Below are 24,784 nucleotides of genomic sequence, written 5' to 3'. Positions count from 1 at the left end.
TGCCCTATTCATCTCATGCTTTGCTTGTTACAAAGGAATATATACAATTATACACACACCTTGAGAATATTATGAAAAACTCTTAGGTATTCAGGTTATTGTATTCCTTCATCGTCTTGACCTCCAAAAAGTTAGAGCGATCGCCACAGATGAAGGTACGGTTTTACAAGTGTAAATTAAAAATTTATAACACTCCCGACAAGTGAAAGTTATAGTAATAACTAGAAAAGAGCTAAGAACACTCTCGATCAAGCCACCTTTCAAACAAAAAAACTAAATTAAAATCGGTTCATTAGTTTAGGAGCTACGATGGCACAGACAGATACACAGATACACACGTCAAACTTGTACCCCTCTTTTTGGGTCGGGGGTTAAAAATGGCGTCCAACATATATAAATCGCTATGGCCACGTAGGTAAGTGCAGTGCAAACATCTATCCGGTGTAACTGATACCGATTGTTTAGAGAAAAAACGTGTTGGGGTTATACGCCCTACCTAGTGTAGTTGCACGTTGTAGACCGCGCGGCGCGCAGTCTGCTTAGAATCAGTCTGCCATGAATAAGGACTCCAGACGGGTCTGAAACTAGTCGGGCACACTCCGACAAAAACGTGTGTTTAACCGATTATTTAGGGAGGTGCGTGCCCGGGATCGAACCCCTGACAGGCCGACGTCTTCACCATTAATTATAGTATCACCGTTTTAGAAAATCGTGAGGAAAATTGTATGCCTAAGAGTTTTCCATAATGTTCTGGACGATGTGTGAAGTTTGCCAATCTGCACTTAGCCAGCGTGGTAGACTTTGGTCAAACTCTTCTCATTCTAAGACGAGATCTGTTCTCAGTAGTGAACCGGCGATGGCTTGATCATGATGACGATGACACATATTTCACTGACGATAGTTTAAACGCTAAAGTCAAACGTACACTGAACTTATTCGTGGCTAAAAATGTCGCTTATCTGGAGTAACGTATAAACAAGGCAACCTGTGGACGCGTGAGTGTAGTACAAACATCTAACCGAGAAACCGATTATTTAGGGAAACAACGTGGTGGGGTAATGTTTGCTGCCGTACGTCCTGTCTAGTGTAGGAGCTGACAGTTAAATTTATGATGGAAGCGATACACAAAAAATTTATATGTATAGGCAAATTAAAAATTAATTTTATTGTATGTAGGTACCCAACATTAGCTACATAGTTATTTATAGGTGAAAATTGTAAAAAACTAAGGGTTTTCACATTTTTTGGGTTTTGGATAAATCAAACATACATTATGATTCAAACAAATAAATAAATTATCAATTGTTTAATTTAATGAAAAGATCCTTACCTTTGATTAAAAAACATGGAAATATTCCAAGTATTTTCTGAGAGTTCATAATGTTCTCAAAAGTGTGTGAAGTCTAACAATCCGTACTTAGCCAGCGTGATAGACTATGGCGAAACCCTTCTCGTTCCGAGAGAAAACCCGTGCTCAGTAATTGATCATGATGATGATGATTCGCTTCAAAGTATCCGACCGCCAGCTCTTACACTATTGCAGTTAGTTTAGCCACGTTTAGCCGATCACGCAGTGTTTGCTATGCACGTTGATAGCACGCCGATCAGCAAGTTTTAAGTTTCCTTCACTTATTTACTTAATGATTTAGTCGCTATTTATATAGGAACAACCCACCACCTAAATCCTATAGCAATTGGTCTGGTGGGAGGCTTCGGCCGTTGCTAGTTACCAACCTACTGGCAAAGCTGTACCGCCGTATCGTAAAGCGATACACGAACTGACGTATATCTATCTACGAACAGACAGACGCGGGTTCGGTTGAGTGGCGGAAGTATGGACACCCAGGGATGCGGGGTTTTTTAACTTTTGAGTACAGAACCCCAAAAACAATACTGCTTACTGCTTGTAAAGGGTCATTGGGCACACTTTATCCGTTCACCGCAGGGTTAGCGAGACCCATTAAATTCAATTACTTTTCCAATTTGTAGCTCCGGTGCGGATTTCAACGATATTGCGGATTTTATTTTAATAAACTACCTCACTGGATGTATATTTTATTTAGAGTAGGTATGTGGTGGCACGCACCTCTAACTTTCGGGGTTTTTTATTAAACCTGCATGACTGAAGGTTCTAATGCCCGGGATGCGTTGCAATGCGACTCGCGTTCGTTTTATTTTTAATCGCATTTCTCGAAATTAAATATTATTAAAAAACATGCAAGTACTCATACTTAGATAAACTAAATCAAAATATAAAGCTATATTTTATCAAACCAAAGTTCCACCCCACAACACAATAAAAACTCATTTCGAAACCAAACCATTCAATGAACCATGAAGGTGGTATATGCAGTATCTATGCCCCGAGATAGCGCTGCCTGGCACGTTAGCTTATTCGAAAAACGAACCCCAGTCGAGTTGGTTCAGTCTGTCAGTTCTGTCATGTCAGTCATGGCGAGCAAGACGGTGAGCGAAAAAGCGAAATGGCGGAGAAGAAAGTGCTCGAAACCTGACGAGGACAATGACTGTGCCAGCCTCGCTTGGCTGCTGAACTTCAGACTTGATGAGTTCGTGAATGTAAAGGTGCGTGTAGTGTGTTCAATAGTCTGAAAGTTCCACGAGATTGCTTGGGATTGGAAGGGCTTCCGAGAAGGTCAAGCTTGATGGCAAGCACGTAGATTTTTGCTTGAGCCAAGCCGTTGCCAGTGTTTGCTTGATGCTTGAGTCAAACATTTATGTGTTTGACCATGATTGATGCGATTTTATATTTTTACTTGACGCGACGTTTGGAGAGTGTTCGAGAAACGTGAAAAGTTCCTGTCTTGGCTCAAGCTGCTTGACGGGCGTTTTAAGTCACTTGATCTTCTTGGAAGCTTTTAAAGAATAGGGGTTGTGGAAAGATTTGATTTATTAAGGAAGGCTGATAGAAGGGAGTGGGGGTGGTCTTGAACATGGATAAAGTTATAGATTTGAAGAGTGATATAAGCTACTTTTTATCCCAGGAAGTTAAAGAGAAAAGAAACAGATTTCCCACGGGATGTTTCAATAGCTAAATCCACGCTGATGAAATCACGCTAATTTTTACTTAGTACACAGATAGGTAGCAGCCCAGAGAGGGATATAGGCTACTTTTTATCCCGGAAAATCAAAGAGTTCCCAAGGGATATTTAAAAAACCGAGAAGTACTTATGCAAAGAAGTTGGGCATCACCTAGTTTATAAAAGTAGTCATGTTTTAAAAAATATGTGTTTTTCAATGATGATCATCATGATCACCCTCACGGCTCACTATTGAGCACTAGACTCCTCTCAGAATAAGAAGGCGATAGTCTAACCACGCCAGCCTAACATGGATTGGCAGATATTTTTCAATGTAATCTATATAAATAGGTCCCAGATGATGAACCCGTCGAAGAACAGCTAACAGTAGCTGTTGTAAGAGCCGAATCTCCGCCAGTAGCTAAGAAGCCTCCATTCACGTATCCGGAACTGATCGAGAAGGCTTTGAGGGAGCGAGGGGAGCTGACGGTGTCTGCTATTTACCAGTGGATCTCGTAAGTTACATTAAACCACTTGGCTAAGCAAGCTGAATTCGTTGTGGGCTCTTTTTAAACCAGGATGGTTGGAACTCTTATAGCTTCAGTTGAACTATTAGTGCAAATAATAAATGTTAATAATTTGTAAAATAGCAATTTCGTCTCTTCTAGACACGTTATTTTTTATTCAGATATAAGTTAGCCCTTGACTACAATCTCATTTAGTGGTAAGTGATGATGCAGTCTAATATGGAAGCGGGCTAACCTGGAAGGGGTATGTTTTTATTAGACTCATACTCCTCGGAGTTCTACACGGCATCGTACCGGAACGCTAAATCGCTTTGCGGCATGGCTTTGCCAGTAGAATGGTAACTAGCCACGGCCGAAGCCTCCCACCAGACCAGACCAGAAATTTAGAATTAAAAAATTTCAAACTCCTGTCGGGAATCAAACCCGGGACCTCCCACTAATAAGACCAAAGCTCTTACCACTACGCCAGGGATGTCGTCTACTTATACTACACGTGGTATACGAGACTTGTAAAATCCATGAGGCCGTGCATTGTTTGTTATACGCATTTGTTTATACCCTACTCAAACAAAAACTCAATCTGCTTTTCGTTTCGTATTCGTATAAACTTTCAAACTTCTTAACGCATAAGCTAATCTCTACATAGTATACAAGTGTAAATTAAAAATTTATAACCATAGATTGTTTATAACACCCCCGACAACTGAAGGTTACAGTAACTAGAAAAGAGCTGATAACTTTCAAACGGCTGAACCGATTTTCTTGGATTATAGCTAATAACACACTCGATCAAGCCACCTTTCAAACAAAAAAAAAACTAAATTAAAATCGGTTCATTAGTTTAGGAGCTACGATGCCACAGACAGATACACAGATATACAGATAGACACGTCAAACTTATAAATAACACCCCTCTTTTAGGCTCGGGGGTTAAAAACAAAGTCACTTTCCAGACCCGGGCTCAGGCAGTGGGCTCTTCTCAGAACCGGGCGTGTTTGGAACCCTCGTAGCTTTAGTGTTATGTTTACCTAAATAATTTTTACCCCTATATCATCTCAACAAATCTAACAATTTTGACCATCAATGGGTACGATAGTACCTACCTAGTTACCTACTCATACTTTGAATAAATGATATGATTTTGATTTTGAAGCTTACTGTCTGGTGATAGGCCTTATTTATACTAGAGTTTTTTTAAGCGTCCAAATAGAACAAATGTACCTATGCCCAAATATATGTTCACACGTCTACACTATTTTACCTGTGAACAGATACCTGGGAATACATAAGTTCTGTTTGGACGCTTGTTTTACAGATCAAAATGTATAAATGAGGCCTTAATTCTTGAGTATCAGAATGTGCGTATCATTATCAAGTTATTTTTTTTCCCGATGCAATTTATTATTTTAATATCATTCCCATATGTCGGTTCGCGTCGTTTCCACGTCGACACTTTTACGTTACCCCGGGGAAATGTACGAGTAGGTACGGAATAACTTATCGACATAAAAATTTCCTGCTTCTCTTTTCAACGGCGTTATCTATAATGATTTTACTCATCTCTTGATTGTTGTATAGATACTCAACCCACTCTGGTTTTGCTCAGGTGCTAAAAATATTTTCTTTGTACGGGTCTAAGTACAATACAAAGAATCACGAAACCTTGGCTTTGCTCGAAAGATTTCTCTTCTCAGACCTAGGCGCGTTTGGAACCCTCGTAGCTTTTTAAGTTGACGTAGTTAATTAATCACCACTATATTATCACCTTACAATTCTAACAATTCTGACCTTCAATATGACTACAATAGTAGGTAGGTACTAACTTTGAATCAATGATTTTGAGTTTGAGTTTCTGAAAAGTGGAAAAGTGAAATAGTGCTGCAAATGTGTGTTATGTTAAGTCTTATATCACAAGTAGAGGAATAAATCCGAAAACCGTGAATTTGTGGTTATATCATTTAAAAATAATTAAAATGTGTTTCAATTTTCAAAGTAAGATAACTATACCAAGTGGAGTACCATATGAAAGGGCTTTGCCTGTATATTCTAAAACAGATTTTTGTTTATTTTTATGGGTAATAGTTTTTGATTTATCGTGCAAAATGGCGGTAAAAATACCCGAGTACGGAACCCTCGGTGCGCGAGTCTGACTCTCAATTGGCCGGGGTTTTTTTTAAATTAAAAAGTCCTAGCCTTCTACAACCGTTCTTATTCTGATAAAGGACCCGTGCTCAGTATTGAGCCGGCGATGGGTTGTTATTGATGATGATAATGATGAATTACGGTAAGTACATAAAATTCGCAATCATCCTGTAGATTGTGTAAAGAGTGTAATAAAGATTATTTATTATTTGTATCTCGTTTTCATACGCCGCGATTTTGCGTACGCGATGACATTTTTACATCGCCCGGGGGAAATAACTTACCGGGGATTTAAAATTACCTGCTTGTTTTATATTTCAAAAGCCTTTGAGAAGATACCATCATACATGTAATAAATAATTTTATTACTTTTTAGCCGACTGCTTAAATGAGGAAATTCTTCTATTAGTTCAGATTTTTTTAGAGTTCCGTACCTCAAAAGAAAAAACGGAACCCTTACAAGATCACATTCTGGTTACATCACAAAAAAAAATTAAAATGTGATCATGAACAAATATTTAGTATTTTCAAAGTAAGATAACTATACCAAGTGGGATATCATATTATTAAGAAAGGGCTTTTATTTATTTTTATGCAAAACAGTTATTGATTTACCGTGCAAAATGTCGGAAAAACACCCGAGTAAGGAACCCTCGGGCGCGAGTCTGACTCACACTTGGCCGGTTTTTTTAGAACAGTCTGAACCGATAATAAAATAATTATGGTAGAGGTAGTCAGACTTGTCTGACCTAACTTCGTATGGGTGGAATTTATAAAAATTCTTTTTTAGGTAGGTACAAAGCACACAAAGACGAGGCGTAGCGTTTTTCTTGAAGCCACAGTCAAGTCAAAGTCAAAATCATTTATTCAAAGTAGGTACAATTGTACTCCTTTTGATGGTCGAAATTGTTAAACTTGTACGATATAGTGGTGATAATTAATTACGTTACTTAAAACTAAAGCTACGAGGGTTCCAAATGCGCCCAAGTCTGAGAAGAGCCCACAACAAACTCAGCCGGGTATTCTTTTTTTTTTATTATCACCACTTTACAAAATCACATTGATATCAAATCATACTAGGTATAAGCTTTATTAACTACCTAGGTATGGGTAAAGGACGGTGGCAGGCAGCAAACTCAGGCGTGTTGTCTGTGTTTGGTTTTTCAGGATATCAATTTCAATAGTATGTCAAAGTACGTAAACTTATGCACTCCAAATTCCAATCCATCTGCTTGCGATGGTCCTTAGAATTTTTTATTTTATTTTATTTGATTAAAATTATACTGATAATTCTGATATACCTATCTGCAATTACTAATGTAATAGAGAACTATTGATCCGATTTTTAAGAAATCTTTCACTGATTGATACTACACCAATGATTTTAAGCTTATTTCGTGTTTTAACAACACCCGTTACTTATCTACAATATAAAATGCCTAGCTACACTGTCTCCGAGTGCAGGAGGCTATATTATTGCGAAAAAAAATGCAGTTCCTATAGGTGACGCGGACGAAGTCGCAGGCAAAAGCTATAGTAGGTAGGTAACTTAAAATTTCAGATTTAATTTCACAACTTTACGCTTTTAATACTTACTAAGTTAATAAACCAACGAGTTAACAAACAAAAGAAAACAAAGCGCGGGGCACACAAACGACACTAATGTAATATTGTGATATCCTTTGTACATGTAATAAACATAATTTGATATGAGCAGTTGTACAGTCATTGTTCGTTTGCACACGTTTTGGCGCGAACAGCAGGTTAGTGAATATATAGAGAGTTTTTAACAGAGGACTCTCCGTCATAATCGCTCCATACAAACGTAGTTTATTTCTCATTTGAATAATAAGCAACCAAAGTCAATGAAATTTTATCAACATACATAAATACAAACCTACAACTAACCGCATACTTTGTGCTAATGATAGAATGTGCAGTGCTTAGACAAGCCATCAAGCGCTCACGCGAACCAATATTGTTATCTTTTTTGTTGACCAATAAATTAAAAAATACGTAACGTTTAGCTTTGCCATCATAATTGTCAACCGATAAATGTCTAATGTTGGACATAGTCTCTTATAAGGACATTCACACACCACCACGGTCTTACGCCGCCTGAATCCAGCGGCCCCTGACGACTCGTTTGATAGTTAGGTAGATAGAAGCTTTATTGCACACAAAACATGAAATAATCAAGGCGAAACAAAGAAATTGAAAACTAAAAACGATTGTATGCAAAGGTAGCCTTATTGCTCAGAGCCATCTTCACCAGGCAACCTTTGATGTCGTCTGGCCACCTATAGGGGATCTTCCAACGCTGCGCTTACCAGTGCAAAGTCGCCATTCTTGCACCTTGGGACCCGGTAATGCCGATGAAAATTATGAAAACGTTTCACTGAAGTCAGTTATAGTTCTTAAAAAATACCTATACCTTGAATTTTTCTTGTAAAACGAAAGCACTATAGACTGCGCTGCAATAAAAGAAACAATCCTAAGTGTGGCCTAAGTAAGTAGTATTGTTTCTCTGTTCCATTCTTCCTTCTTTGATGCAAAATAATCTCGCTGAGAAAAGAAAACAATAGGAATATCAACTTAGCTCTGGCACAGAGAGTGTGCCTTTTCTCGTTTCGCTATAAGTAATTGCGTATTTAAGTATATTATTTATTCTGAGAAGCGGAAAATACTTTGAGAGGACGTCGCGTCGTTATATGCAACTTTCCATCTACTGCACTTCTTGGTCTTAGAACTGTGATGTCCCGAGTTCTATTCCAGGCAAGGACAATTATATTAATAATAAATAGAAATCGCTACCCATAACTACCCATATTATAATAATTAATGCGATAGTGTGTTTGCCTGCTGATTTATCCTTCAATCATATGAATGAATAAAAAATGTTTTTATTTTATTTTATTTATTTCAGATAAAATAATTGTAATAAGTATAAACGCTATGATAAAATTTTATATAATATCTTAGCCTAAAACAGGGAAGGGAATCTAATTTTACGATCGGTAGGACGATAAAGAATTAATAACATTGGCCGCGCGCCGATAACCGGCAAATCCCCTAACAAGGGCGATAACGATTCCGATTATTATCAGTGATTACAACTAATCGCTACAAGTGGGATATTAATCGAATCGCTTTGGAAGCGTTAGGGCTTGCGTCCACTGGCGGCACTCCACGGCAGGGGATCCTTCAGCATTACTTTGCAAACGCGGACTACTGGTGGAAACAAATTTATCATCATCATCAATCCGTCGTTCTTGTAATGAGAATTATAAAACTTGGTCGTTTACCAGCCAGGTAACCTCCCCATGTGCCTGAGTGTTGTGAGTAACAGCAGCGCTTGGGCCGGTGTACCCTGGTAACAATTTTTCTTCATGGGAGGCGTTGTCGGTCCCTTCTGCTCCGTCGTCAGCGGTGGGATGGAACTTCGTGAGGTTTGTAGTCGGTAGGAGTCCGACATAGCCACTGTGCTTCGTGGCCAGCCGGTGGAATCCATGACAGATTTTCCTCACAATAAAAAAGGGTATCGCTGCGTTGCGCCATGGAGACACAATAAAGCTTGTAGGTAATCTGTAAAACCATAACAGTAACTTATTAGACTCGTGGGCTTACTACAATATCGCCGAAATATCGCGAATGTTTTCATGAGCTACCGGGCTACGATTTACAAATTACAATGAGGTATGAATTACATGCTACTTTATAACGTAAGAGAAATATGTAACTAAAAAAACCGGACAAGTGCGAGTCAGACTCGCGCACCCTTGGTTCCGTACTCCAGTATTTTTTTCGACATTTTACATGATAAATCAAAAACTAGCGAGCGGAGCTGCGCTGGGTTAGCTAGTAGTTAGGTATTATGTAAAAATTAAGAGCCTCCTTTTTGGTGATCGTCTAAAACAGGTGGGGACAGGTGGGTCCCAAAACATGGTAATATTGATGCAATGCTAATACTGTGTGGGGTGAACTGCGAAGAGCGATCGGCCGGGCACTATCGACCCGTGCCAGGTGGCGATCGCACGGGTTATAGTGTGGCGTGTTTGACATACAAACATTATTATATCGCGGTTTAGTGACCATACAGTTAGGCAACGACGTCAAAACGTATGCGATTTAAAGCGAACGCGAAAGCTAAGTTCATAGGTATCGACTGAGTGTTGCTTGACGCACCACTTCACGTAGGATGCCATGTTGACTACGCAACGTTGGTCAATTTCGTTGTGCTGGTTTGGCAAACAAAAAAGCCAAAAAGGAAAAATAACCTAACCTAACCTAAATTATGCGAAAGTGTCTATTTGTTGGTTTCTGCTTCAATCATGCCGCAATGGAGTAATTATTGATCAGATTTTTTGCATGGGTATTATTCAAGACCTGGGAAATGACATAGGCTACTTTTTATCCTCGTAAATTAAAATTTAATCCACGCGGACGAAGTCGCTAGCATCAGCTAGTAGAAAATAAACCGTATGTATTTTACCATGTGTGTAAGTTTGCGAGTAAAGGAACGTATAATTGTCTTTTATGTCAATTTGCATGCTCAATCGAATAGCGTGGTTTGAAAAAATTTATTCCACTTAATAAATCACACTAATATTATAAAGGCGAAAGTTTGTATGTGTGTGTGTGTGTGTGTGTATGTTTGTTACTCCTTCACGCAAAAATCACTGGACGGATTTGTCTGAAATTCAGAATGGAGATCCTGGATAAGCACATAGGCTACTTTTTATCCCGGAAAATCAAAGAGTTCCCACGGGATTTCGAAAAACCTAAATCCACGCGGACGAAGTCGCGGGCTTCAGCTAGTATCTATTATTATCAATCTTAGAACTATTGAAGCTTCAGATAAAAAAAAACGAATGATTGCCAAAATAGTTGTTCTAATACCTATCTATTGTTAAAGCAGCGGTCCACTAATCTCTAGTTGCTCAGCGCAAACTGTATGTTTGCTAAGCTGTGATTAAACAGTTATTTTGTTCGCTCGGGGGTCAATGTGTACCCACTGAGTTATTGATAGGGTTGAATTTGCTTTAAAGCTCTGTTCCAATAATGGTTAATGATTTGTAATGGGGCGTTTTGTTGCGAACGGAAATGTAATAAAAGCGTTTAAAAGGGGTTGCTCGATGTCAATATGTCAACAAGATAATTTATAAGTACTAAAAATAATATATCATATAAAATTCGTAATTTTGCATTTTGAATGAAATAATTGATAACTCACGTTATCAATGTGTAGCTAAAATATAGCGTAGCGTGCCCACGGGATACTATTAGTCTCCGCTATTCATCCGTCCGTCAGTCTATCTGTCAGCGGGCTGTATCTCGTAAACCGTGAGGGTTGAAATTTTCACGGAATGTCTATTTTAATTGCCGCTCTAACAACAGATAATAAAAATATGCATCAGTTATACCTTACTTGACCTGATAATCAATAGCCAGATGATAGCACTGAAAAACAGACTCAGGATATTTAAGCTCACGGACTGGCAATGGGAAAGAGCACTGCTGTGCCCAAAAAGATTTCCTAAACGCCCAATATCAATAACTTATTATTAATATATATTTATCTATTTATTATTATTATATATTTATTATTTATTAATATATAATTATCATTTTCTAAATTCCTAATTTTTGTACAATTCTAGAGACCACTATCCGTACTACAAAGCGAATGATGAGCGCTGGAAGAACTCCGTGCGACACAATCTCTCCATCAACCCGCACTTCCGCAAAGGAGCCAGGGCTTCCCAGGGTGCTGGACACCTGTGGTCGCTCGCTGCCAACGCTATCGACCTGCTGCCAATGAGGCACCAGGCGTATGACAAGACTGAAGAGGTTATTGAGGCTCACATTATTGACTGCCCTAAGGTTAGTGCTCTTTTCTTTATGTATCTTTGCATCATAATCTTTGATTATTATTTATGATCATAAGCCCCTTTTAGTAATCACATAATTTTGGTTTTTTGGGATCTCAACTGTGTTTTGTGTTTTTTTCAAGAAGTGATTGGGGTGATAAGAAGAGGTACAACTCTTCTTATCACCATTATGCCAGATCTTCTTTTGCTCTTTTGCTCATGCAAACTGAAACCAATTCCCTTCGGTAGTGTTCCCAATAGATTTCGATATGGAGTCATTCAAGGGGCCGCATCAACCTAATAAGCCAGCAACGTATTGCCGGTTCCTTTGGTGCTGCAAATTTTCATAAGCGTCGGTAATCATTTAGCATCAGGTGACCTGCCTGCTCGAATCTAATGACGTATCATTTATCAAAATCGGTTGAGCTGTTGAGTAGTTACGAGTGGACATAGGAATGGGCATACATAGTACATAAATAATATAGGTCAAACACATAACCCTCCTTTTGGGCTTTGCCGCAGTTGGGTTATATAACATACGCGTATTTTTGTTAGTTTGTTCACTAGAAGTAGAAAATTTCTTGAAACTCGAAACTATTCTAAATGTAAAAAAGATACGTTTTCTCTAAAGTTTATGAAGACACGAAGATAGCGCAGAAAAATGTTTTTCCGTTCTCCTAAGAAAAACACAGAACTAAAACATTAGCGTTTAAAGTTGCTCGCTAATTTAGTATTCTAGCAAGTGGGGTAAGCAACTTGTTCATTTCCGTGCCCCAATTTACGTTTTCTATATCTGGGTCAATTAAAAACTTTCTTCGGCAACTTGTGTATAATCAGAATTATTACTGTCCGTCCCAGTTTTGCCTTTGTCCGGATAAAAACTGTGGAATTAACGCTGTTTGAAAGTTGGCTGCACTGAACATTCTAGTTTCTCCTGAAGTTGCAATAAGCCTTTTTAAACATAATCTCCTTACAAGTTTAAGTTTTAATCATGTCCACGTGGATTGATGTTAAGGAAACTTGGCTGCATTTAGCTCGAGGAATCACTGCTTACTAATTTGTCGCAAATAAATGTCTACTATATAAGCTACGATATCATTATTGAACACACTGATCTAAATTATAATATTCAGATTTTTAATTCGGTGCAATTCTACATATTTTTATACATTGGGGGAGTTATTTGTATGATAAATAAGGTGGATTTTACTAAGAGTCCTTTTTTTTTATTCACTAAAGGCAAGCGATTGAACACAATCACATCTGATGGAAAGTGATGTGGTCTAAGATGGGACGCGTTTACCTAGAAGGTGCCTATTCACTCTTGTTTTAAAGATACCCGGATTGTAATTGGTAGGAAACACGGATCGCGGAAGAGTATCTCAAACCTTGGCCATGCATGAGGAATGAAGACGCAAAACGTTTCGTGCGTGTCCGAAAGAAACTCGGCAGTTATTTTTCTCAGAGGCAATGTTGTTAAAATAGCAATATCTAAATATAGTAAGTAACTCTTTTCCTGTTGGCAGTTGAATGTAAAACTGATTGAAGTGTAAATTAAAAATTTATAACAGCCCCGACTAGTGAAGGTTACAGTAACTAGCAAAGAGCTGATAACTTTCAAACGGCTGAACCTATTTTCTTGGATTATAGCTAAGAACACTCTCGATCAAGCCACCTTTCAAACAGAAAAAACTAAATTAAAATCGGTTCATTAGTTTAGGAGCTACGATGCCACAGACAGATACACAGATACACACGTCAAACTTATAACTCTCCCCTCCCCTCTTTTTGGGTCGGGGGCTAATGATTTGGTACAGTACCATCTTGGTTTTCTCTGGTGATTTCTAGTATCGCGCCTATGGCTATATTGCTAAGTAGCACTTTATTGTTTCAGGTTATAGTTTTGGACGAAGCTGCGATCGCTGCCGCCAGCATTATTCCAGATCAAGATATATTTACGGGTAGTACAAGTAAGTACCTATACGCCATAATACCTAATAGCCCTCGTAGCTTTAGTTTTAAGTTTACGTCTTAATTAATATTATTATCACTGTTACCTATCTTGCAAATTCCACAATTTGACAATCAAAAAGTGTACAATGATGCCCCTTTTGAATAAATTATTGGATTTTTGTTTTTTAGGGTTAAAAATGAAAAGGAACTTTTATTATAGGATCATTTTTTGTCAGTCTGTCTGTCTGTCGTAGTGTCAAGAGACCTATGGGGTACTTCCCGTTGAGCTACAATCATGAAATTTGGCAGGTAAGTAGCTCTTGTAGCACAAGTAAAGGGAAACATCTGAAAACTGCGAATTTGTGCTTACATCTCAAAAAATAATTAAAAATACTTATTTTTTCAACAATAACTTTTTAACTACCCGATTTCTAATATGTATCGAATCTGTTAGAATATTGTGCGATCTTAGGCTTGAATTATTTTAAGGACTTGTTTCACATAGGACATAATATTATTGTATAACCTCTTTGTAGGGTCCCGTAGTCAACAAGGCATCCTTATAGTTTCGCTATGTCCATCAGTCTGTCTATCCGTCGTGAAATTCCTTATCGGAAAGTCCATATTGTAACGGGTAGCTATGGAACTACGGAACCCCACACTGTGCATGGCCCGACAGTCACTTGACGGTTTTTAGGGTTCCGTATTTTAATATAGCATTTTTCAATTTTCAGTGTTTCTCAACCCAGTCTCGGCGGAGCAGGTGGTGCGAGAGTGTGGCCTCATCACCAGCATGTAAAAATTCCCTGCGACCTGATTAGTTTAATTAATTATTTAAAAGATGAAAAAAGAAGCAAACGGATATATATACAGAGTGTACCAGAACGCTAGAAAAATCTTAGCGTTATTATTATACTACCTTAACACAATCCAACGCCAATAAGCATTTGCCTTATCTTGTAGTTTTAGCGATTGAGTATTTTTCAAACGCGCATTGTATAGCGTGCAAAACTCGGGTCGATGCCCCACCTACGATGCGGCATTGACTTCGAGTGACCTATTTACAAAACGTTCGTTGACCTCTAGCGTCAGTCAGATGTTTTATTTGCAATAGTATTGTGAACTTTTAAAAGATACAGGTTTAAAAAAAAAAAATTGTCGTAGTATTTTTTATGTTATCAATTATCATCAGTAATCAGTATAAGTAATCATCAGTACTATCACCTGTCTTTGTTTTTGCTAGCGTTTTGGTTACACTCTGTATATAAAGTCGAATGCAGACAAAGGCATACGTAAGATAATTTTACTTTTAGAATGAAAGTTATTGTTGTAAGAAACTTAGAGTTTGACAAAGGCGCAACGCGAACCGGCAGATCTGATTCGACGCGTCTTTCTTGATAATAATAATAATTGACCAGGGTTGACATTGTTTTACACAAACTTTGTATAAGTAACTTGATTGAAAATTGATAAATACTTTGAGATACCTAATGTCCTTAGAATAATATAGATACTGTAACATTCTACAACATGAACGTCAGGATGGCTGGACCTTGAGCGTATTTGGAAATTTAAGCTATCCCTAGATTTAGTACCTATTTGGTACTGACATCGAACAATTAGTACCTCGATAAATAAGGGGAAGTTTTATAATAATGTGGCCAGCCATTCTGACGTTCATTTCTACAACTTTACTTACTTCATAAAAATCTCGTCATGTTCAAAAGCTCTAAGTAGGATTTTCTTAGCGATAGGAATTTAAATATTGTATAATGTATCTCAGTACTAATAAGTTTAGTATATTTACTAGTAATAAAACTGTTAAAAGCCAAGTTTTTTAATTTAGCTTTGTTATAAACCCTTTACGCATAGTTGACTAATCGCCCGGTGACCCAATCGACGGCGACTGTTAGAATCTGTAAATACGAAAGTCAGTGTGTATGCGCATGCTGTCCCTAGCTAGATAAGACTAGTCGAACATGCGTAATGGATCTTAGGTTGAAATCTATAGAGTGCAGTTTAAATTTGCTTAGGCTTAAGTTTCAGGTATGTCGCTGCCTCGTTTTAACAGTGACTTAAGTCTTAACAAAATCATATTCCACTCTATAGATCTCAGCCTAAGGACCGCCAGACATAATATGTAGGAGCGCAGCACAGAGCATTTTTCACAGTCAAAGTATTATCGACATTGTCCTCATTGAAATAATATTTAAAATCAATTGTACAGCGCGCACTCCCGCGCGTACTCGCGCATTCTCTGGTACAAATTCACGTAATGTGTCACGCGATTAGAAAACTTCGCGGGCATGCTCTGCGCTGCGCTCCGCCGCGCTCCGCTATATGTGCGCCGGCCCTTAGCCTGAAGTGTCCCTTGCTGATTTAACACGTTGAGTGCCATAAGTATCACCGGTGGGACAATGATCCTGTGAACTCTCTATGCCCCAAGATTGAGAGTAAAGAACAAAACCTAGGGAGCCAACGGCCTATACCGGCGTCTTCCTTCATTTTTGACGTTTTCTATTACAACTGTTTGACTAGGAACAGAATTCAGGAGCTTACATTTCATCCGCAAATACGAAATTGCATATGGAATACAAGCGCATGAATATTGAATGAAGTTATTCGTATCTAGGGTGAATTTTGCATTCAGTTTGTGTTGCTGTGAAATTTGTGACGTTCTATTGTTTGAGGACACACGAGGGATAAAGAATTCGGGGCTCGGACTTTTCAAGTTAACGTTAACAGGGCTCTCTCCGTCACTTGCTTCCACTCGCTTCATACAATCGTAGTTCCAATTTCATTTGAATACTAAGCAACCTAAGTCCATGAAATTTTGCAGACATATTCTAGAAACTAATATCTGTCTCTGTGGTGTTTTAGATTTTTCTAAAAATATGTAGTTTTAAAATTACAGGGGCTCAAAGATTTGTATGAAAATTTTTAAAACCGCGTAACTTTGAAACTGAATATTTTAACAGAAATCTGGAAAACCACAGACATAGATATTAGTTTCTAAAATATGTCTGCAAAATTTCATGGACTTTGGTTGCTTAATATTCAAATGAAATTGGAACTACGATTGTATGAAACGAGTGACGGAGAGAGCCCTCTTAACTTTCTACTGTACTACCTAGTACTGTAAATCTATCATTTAGGTCCAAGCGCTTAACGATTAAACTTTAAAAAAAAACATATACATAGCTGGCGTAGTCCGTTATTAACTTGCATGTTCTACATAAAAGTGTTGGGGATACCTTTTACGATGGCACGGAACCCTTTGTGTGTGAGTCCGACTCGCAATTGACCGATTTATTTTAACCTTAACTATGGAAGTATGAATACTGACTGGTGCAATCCACTCTGCTTTCAAATGGTGGTCAAAGTTTAATGCTAACCGGAACGTTACTTTGACCACCTGTCATGCAATTAGGTCTTGGTATGGAAATCTCAATTAATTCGGCAGCATTGTGTTTCTCGGAGTACTTTATTACCTGTGGCACCTTCCAGGAGAGACCACTTACCACTTACAAGAGAGACCACGGATAAAAAAAAATCTGCCACGTCAAAGAAATTTTAACCACACGTAAAGATTACTCGCCACTCTCGTCACTGTAGTTTTCTTTAATATTAAGTATTATTGGTCACAAGATAACAATAAAGTTTGTGTTTTAAACTAGGCATATCAAACTGTGCAAGATTTTTGATATTTGTATAACTTAGGCTTTGTGGTAAATTTTGAGAAATACGAGCTTGTTTATAGTAGCATAATACAGTAGCGCGCAATATTATTGCAGCTCGAATGAGAAACACCGCCCTGAGCCGTGTTCCTGCACAACAATAATACGTCACCGCAGCCGCCGGCTGTCTTGCGGTTACCAGCTCAAGTGCAGAGCCGACCTCTGTCAGAGCGTGTTCTGGTTTAGGTAATGCCTCAGGTAATCTTGTCAGCTGCATATCACTACCCATTATACAGCAATCTGATCCCACTGCCGGCAGACCTTCCTTATTTTCTGAGAAGCAAAATGTGTGGAATAGAGTGGTGTTAGTATCGTCAGTTTCAGTTTTATTATAACTATAGATGTAAGTAATTAAATGTTGTGTATAATAAAGAAAAAAATCCGTTTTATACATTCATGCTACTGTACTTTTATCACCAATGGGATGTGTTGGCACTGGAAGAATTATAAAGCAATATCGAACGCCAATCAACGTGTTAATTAAACACTTAATTCTTCGCAAAATGTTATAGGCTTTAAGATAACCGGGAATGTTAACAAAACGTTTATCGCAGTTTCAACGCAGAAATATTAACGCAGAACAAACTTATTACAAAGGTTTAATCACAGATAAGTATTGCACAAGATAAAGACAATGCTCCACGGTACGGTATTACTACAAAACAAACAGACAAAAACCGAAACAAGGAACTCATTTGGTGCCACAAGGAATGAGGCAGTGGCGGGGCAAGAATATAACTTTGTACTTATGAGGCTCGCTTGGAATCGGTTTGGTACTTGAAAGTTGCAACTAAGTTATTTGGTGTTGCTTGCTGTTCATTAATATTAAGTAAGTATATTTTATAAGTTGATCGACTTGTAAATCCTACTTAGCTGTTACAATTTTCCTTTTAGCTATGCTATGTAATACTATGTATGTTCAAAAACAACCATTTACCTGGCATGGAGAAACACTTGACTCTAGTCAAAGTTAGCACTTCAAAGCATAATATTCCGCAAACGGACCCCTAAATGGAACAAAAAAAATAACCACAAACACTATAAAGTAAAAAATTATTATATAGAGGTATTTATTACCAAATATATTATTATGTGTATAATAGTTAATGTAGTTCTATGTTAAGATTTTTTGGAGCCGGTGCCAATTAGCTGCATGAACCGTATACTTTTTACTAACCCCCGACCCAAAAAGAGGGGTGTTATAAGTTTGACGTGTGTAGTAGTGAGGTATCTGTGTATCTGTCTGTGGCATCATAGCTCCTAAACTAATGAACCGATTTTAATTTTTTTGTTTTTGTTTGAAAGGTGGCTTGATCGAGAGTACTGTAACCTTCACTTTCTTCAATTTTAATTTACACTTGTATTGTTTATGACTCCACATTGCGTCCTAAGTTTAAAATAAGTTAAAATACGCGTTTGGCTGTGTATTCGAGACAGATTTTTTTAAATTTTGACTCTCCCACGGATGTAAACGCAGCACAAAGCTGCAAATGTTACGTTTACATATTATTATATTTTCCTTTTCCGCCGCAATATCGCGCCGTTGGAATTTTGTATAATATTCCCACTCAAACACTATAACACCTGTTTATTTTAATATCGTGTGAAACAAACAACTGTGCATCTCACAGAACGTTTTAGCAATAACATTTTGTGGAAGACACCAGAGGAGCCTGAATTCAGAACCATACATTTTATCTCTACAACTAAGTAGTATACAAGTGTAAATTAAAAATTTATAACACCCCCGACAAGTGAAGGTTACAGTAACTAGAAAAGAGCTGATAACTTTCAAACGGCTGAACCGATTTGTTTGGATTATAGCTAAGAACACTCTCGATCAAGCCACCTTTCAAACAAAAAAGAATAAATTAAAATCGGTTCATTAACTTAGAAGCTGTGCTTAGAAGCTACGATGCCACAGACAAGATACACAGATACACACGTCAAACTTATAACACCCCTCTTTTTGGGTCGGGGGTTAAAAAATCAAGAGTTTCTAGGTAAGTGCGCTCTATCTTAAGCTGCATTTTCACTTGCCAGCACGTCTGATTTTAACCAAGCTCTAGTCAATATTAAAAAATTGGACAGTGTTTACGTTTCATAAAGCTGCCTGGTTGCATCAATCATTAATACAATCGCAATAATTGTTGTGATTGGCTTAATTTATGGTATTCTTATTGGAAGAATACATTCGGCCAATAAAGGGTGATTGCTATTGTCACATAAGTAGCAGGCGGTCAACACCCAAACATGTAGTGATGTGACTTAAACCACAGAGTAGACTCATGTGTTCAAACTACGGCGGTAAGCTCTCATTGATGGCTATTGATTAGATTATCTAAGTTACCTATTAACTATCTTTTTTATCATCCCAAGAAAACTCCTGCCATTAAGTATTTGATTAATGGGAAGTACATGAACCTCAGCAATGAAGAGAGAGATCAAAATGATTGAGGAAAAATTTAAAGCAAAATAATTGTGTGTGTTTTCTTCAATCTACCTACTAATTGCATTTCCATTTAGACATTTTATTGATAGTCTGATAGGTAGGTAGTAGGCACGTGTTTTTGAAGTTATCGTAAACTCAGCAAACAGGATAGTTAAATAATTAATGTTATTTTCCCATTAATCTAATTAATAACCAAATTGATACTAAATTATATGGCATTGACGTCAAGCAACTGAAGTTTACATTCTATTGTTATTTTATTAATTTCTAGTTATTACTCTTCAATTATATAAAACTTTAAAAAAGTTACCGTACCCTTAAAGATTATGTTTTCTTCTATATTAATTATATTCAGAATTGTTCTCATGTAAGTGAACTTTTGTTCTTTAAGAGAAATAAACTCTTTAAACCTAATATTAGGTGTGATGCTGCGGGTCATGTTTACAGGAAGAGCGTGGAGGTTCAATTAATTATTTTATGTTTTTAAAAGAATATAAATCATGACTAATATTTCCTTTCTGGCCTTCTGGTTCTCTCGGTTAGAACAATATTTTGTTAAAATAAAACTGCTTAACTTTAAAGTCATATTAATTTTTAATGCATCTATCCCATTATAGACCAGTGCCGAAGTCTTCAAAAATAATAAAAAGTTAAAAAAAAAATAGTAGGGTAGGTAGTAGTAGTACCCATTAGAAAAGGAGGGGAATATGATAAAAATGAAAGGAAAAATTAATTACGGGCGATCCGAGTTCGGGAAAAGGGAGGGGGTGAGTTTTAATGATAAAAAATGGTTTATCTCGATTTCCGGCAAAACTAAAAGTCCTGTGGAAAAAAGTTGTAGTTAATAAAAAGACCTAAAACTTTTGTATTTCTAATTTTTTCACATACCTTCAAAAGTTAGATGAAAAATTGAAATAATCAAGTTTTCGGTTTTTTATTTTTATTTTTTTTTGGTTTCAAAAATTATCTGCACTCGTCTATTAGACATGTTGTGGAGTTTATACAATAATATTCGTTGTAGACCGCTGGGATCTTGGATCGGAAGATGTTGCCAGCCACCGGGTCACCCAGGCCGAGTTGCGCGGCGAAGGAGATCACGTCAAACTTGTAGCGTTTTACGCCCAAACTGAAAAAAAAAGAAAAAAACTAGTCAAGAGTGAGTTGGACTCATACACGAAGGGTCCCATATCATCGTTTTTTTTTTCAAATTCGAATAATTTTAATTTTTAAATGGTCAACAGATATTTGTTGTTATAGCGGCAATAGAAACACACTATGTGACAATTTCAGCTCTCTACCTATTGCTGTTCATACGATATAGCCTGTTGACAGACAGTTAAACGGACGGATGGACGGACAGTGGAGGCTTAGTAATAGGGATGTTGGTACCCTGTACGGAACAGTGAAAGAGTCGAGTGCGTGTAAACGCGGGACGTGTGGCCTGCACAAAGCATCACTTCGATTATTAATACGTAAACATACAAACAGACAACAAAGTGATCCTATAATGGTTCCGTTTTTCCTTTTGAGGTATGTAACCCTAAATTGACTTCTTACACGGCATTTTAACTTTGTGTCAAATGTCATGTCAAAAGTACTATTTAAGTCCTTATTTTAAAGGTGAACCGTATTTTTAACCCCCAACCCAAAAAGAGGGGTGTTATAAGTCTGACGTGTGTATTTGTGTAAATGTCTGTGGTATCGTAGCTCCTAAACTAATGAACCGATTTTAATTTAGTTTTCTTTTGTTTGAAAGGTGGCTTGATCGAGAGTGTTCTTAGCTATAATCAAAGAAAATCGGTTCAGCCGATTGAAAGTTATCAGCTCTTTTCTAGTTACTGTAACCTTCACTTGTCGGGGGTGTTATAAATTTTTAATTTACACTTGTTAGACTTACCGTCTAGACGCCAATAGTTTAAGATCAATCACTGAGGCTTGCTTGTAAAGCATTGCAGTGTACCGATGCAACCCTGAGCCTGGGTACGGCGTAGGCGGGACGTAGCACGCGACAGTCTCGTACACTTGCTGCCCAGATTCTTCGTCGACGCAAATGTTCGCTAGAAACCAAACCAGGTAGCTGCGAAGCGTGGGGGCGTACGATGATGGTACATCGGGATCTGGAATTAAGACCATCTATACTATCTATTATTGACTTTATTTATTTTTTTCTGAATTTATTTTGATTGTGTAATTTAATTTAATTAGTGTAATTGGACTTAAAAGGTCCGTTCTAATTAAATAATTAATTAAATAAATAAATAAATAAATCTACTACTAAACCTCAGCCTCGATAGTTCAACGGTTGAGGACTGAATTCCGAAAGATCGGCGATTCAAACACCACCCGTTGCACTATTGTCGTACCCACTCCTGGCACAAGCTTTACGCTTAATTGAAGGGGAAAGAGGAGTATAAGTCCTGATTATTATCATGGCTAATATTCTTTAAAAAAAACGTGGACACTGACTGGAGCGGGTTATGTTGGGGATCTCTCTGAGGGACAAAATCCGTAACGAGGAACTCCGTAGGAGAACCAGAGTGTCTGACTTAGCTCAACGGATTAGCCAGCTGAAGTAGCAGTGGGCAGGCCACCTCTGCCTTAACAGGGCTCTCTCCGTCACTTACTCCATACAATCGTAGTTCCAATTTCATTTGAATATTAAGCAACCAAAGTCCATGAAATTTTGCAGCCATATTCTACTAATATCTGTGCCAGTGGTGTTTTAGATTTTTCTAAAAATATGTAGTTTCAAAATTATAGGGGCTCAAAGATTTGTATGTGAATTTTTAAGACCGCGTAACTTTGAAACCGAATATTTTAACAGAAATCTGGAAAACCACAGGCATAGATATTGGTTTTTAGAATATGTCTGCAAAATTTCATGAACTTTGGTTGCTCAATATTCAAATGAAATTGGAACTACGTTTGTATGGAGTGAGTGACGGAGAGACCCATCTTAATACTACAGTCCAAGACCCTATTCGAAATCATAGTATTAATCCCGATAATTATAGTTACATTAAATTTTTTTTTTCTAGAAAGGTTAAACGTTTATGTAATACTTACCTATCAGGATAAGAGTGTAGTAAGTACCCGGTTTAAAATCATAGTCTATTCTGGGTGCGACCATTGTTCGAGTTTGTGGGATCACTTCTCCTAAGCATACTTCTGCGGTTGGGTAATACATCTGTGAAACAATAGTACAGTAAATATATGTGGGCGTGTTTGCTTTATAAAATTATTATATAGAATCTTCTTTAATAATAACCTCTTTCGGTCTAAGATTTATTCATATATAGAACCTCCTTGTTTAAAAACCTCCACCATCCTAGCGCCGCCTAGTGAGTTTCCTGAAGATCTCTTTTTCATACTGAATTGGCGCCAATACTGTATAATTATTGTCCTAATAGAATTTATAAGTTGATAACTATGACCTTCTGTTGTTTGTTTTGATATTAATTAAATATCTTATTATTCTTAAGATATTTAATATGTTATTTAACTAGATAATTATTTAATTAAGAAATATAGAAAATGTTAATTGACTCCATTTTCGACAAATCACGTTGGCCACGCCAGAGGGCGTGTCTCGGCGGGAAAAGCTAACTTTTGGAAGAAGAGTGGAAGAGTAGACATGTTTCTGAATACCTAATTTTATTGATGTGATTTTAAAGTCTAGAGTGTAAATAATTATCATTGTAACTTGAATTAATGTTTGTTATGATCTATGAATTACAATAATGGCTTTATATTCTGGGATTGACGCCGACATATACTTACCTAAACAAGTGTAAATTAAAAATTTATAACACCCCCGACGATCCAAAGTATTTGAATTTTCCAAAACATCATTTTCAAATAAATAATTATGTATTTAGGCAACGTCCATCTTGACAGCTTTGACATTTGTCTATTGACATAATATTATGAACCTAACGGTTATCTAACCTTCTTTATCACAAGAAAACTAGAAAAGAGCTGATAACTCTTAAACGGCTGAACCAATTTTTTTAGATTATAGCTAAGAACACTCTCGATCAAGCCACCTTTCAAACAAAAAAAACTAAATTAAAATCGGTTCATTCGTTTAGGCGCTACGATGCCACAGACAGATACACAGATACACAGATACACAGATACACAGATACACAGATACACAGATACACAGATACACAGATACACAGACACACAGATACACAGATACACACGTCAAACTTATAACACCCCTCTTTTTGGGTCGGGGGTTAAAAATAAAGTCATTTCCCGCCATCTGTCCCTGTGTACGCTTAGCTCTTTTAAACTATTCAACGGATTACAATGCGGTTACCATCAATAGATAGAGTTATTAAAGAGGAAGGTTTATACATATAGTTTAATATTGTTTTGGGTTAATTTGTTGAAATATAATGATAAATAATTGTTCAAGATGTCTGAGAGCCGACTGAAAGCTTTTAATACTTTATCGTGCAAAGAAATGTAATACACGAAAATATGTAATATTATAAAAGGGAAAGTTTGTATGTATGAGTGTGTGTATGTTTGTTACTCTTTCACGCAAAAACCACTGGACGGATTGGGCTGAAATTTGGAATGGAGCTAGAATATACCCTGGATATACTATGTAGTATATCCAGTACTACGTAGTAGTACTATGTAGTGTATATAGTATGGGCTACTTTTTATCCCGGAAAATCAAAGAGTTTCCACGGAATTTCTAAAAAAACTTATATCCACGCGAACGAAGTTGTAGGCAACAGTTAGTTACATATATTTTCATGTGAAATGGAGGTTTATATATTTGGGGAATGGGGCGCGTAAAATTCATTAAGATAACTTCTTTACAACAGTGCATTTAAAAACTCGCAAACGTGATTCATTATGAAAATGTATTCCACAATCCACGTTTTAACGACAGAGCACTCTAGGAATAATTCCTGGAATAATTCCTGCTTTCACCGAAATGTCCTAAAGCGACCATTAGAAGCTGGGCCTGCTGTCCTAGAAACATTTTTTTGCTTTCACTTTACAGTAACTATGCATTTCGTATTCGTAAGCGTTGCATTTT

At 37.3% G+C, this 24,784-nt stretch overlaps 2 protein-coding genes and 1 long non-coding RNA gene across 3 annotated transcripts; 1 reads left to right on the top strand and 2 right to left on the bottom strand.

Moving 5' to 3' along the window:
- The first annotated feature begins 2,269 nt into the window (after positions 1-2,269).
- Positions 2,270-14,402, top strand: LOC123866501 (forkhead transcription factor HCM1-like). Its single transcript, XM_045908138.1, has 5 exons — positions 2,270-2,583; positions 3,390-3,553; positions 11,368-11,590; positions 13,472-13,547; positions 14,265-14,402. Exons 1-5 carry the CDS (start codon positions 2,335-2,337, stop codon positions 14,327-14,329), a joined length of 777 nt encoding a protein of 258 aa, XP_045764094.1. The 5' UTR covers positions 2,270-2,334; the 3' UTR covers positions 14,330-14,402.
- On the bottom strand, positions 3,740-16,946 carry LOC123866509. Its single transcript, XR_006796208.1, has 3 exons — positions 16,890-16,946; positions 4,819-4,826; positions 3,740-3,751 (listed from the first exon to the last, which is right to left on the bottom strand). It is a non-coding gene; the product is annotated as an uncharacterized LOC123866509 (long non-coding RNA).
- Positions 16,947-20,682: 3,736 nt separating this feature from the next.
- On the bottom strand, positions 20,683-22,896 carry LOC123866278 (protein D2-like). Its single transcript, XM_045907732.1, has 3 exons — positions 22,786-22,896; positions 21,617-21,836; positions 20,683-20,845 (listed from the first exon to the last, which is right to left on the bottom strand). Exons 1-3 carry the CDS (start codon positions 22,847-22,849, stop codon positions 20,683-20,685), a joined length of 447 nt encoding a protein of 148 aa, XP_045763688.1. The 5' UTR covers positions 22,850-22,896.
- Positions 22,897-24,784: the final 1,888 nt, after the last annotated feature.

The sequence above is a fragment of the Maniola jurtina genome, chromosome 6, assembly GCF_905333055.1.
Source record: "Maniola jurtina chromosome 6, ilManJurt1.1, whole genome shotgun sequence".
Lineage (NCBI taxonomy): Eukaryota > Metazoa > Arthropoda > Insecta > Lepidoptera > Nymphalidae > Maniola > Maniola jurtina.
Note: the sequence above shows the minus strand (reverse complement) of the source record. Positions and strands in the feature narration are given on the sequence as shown.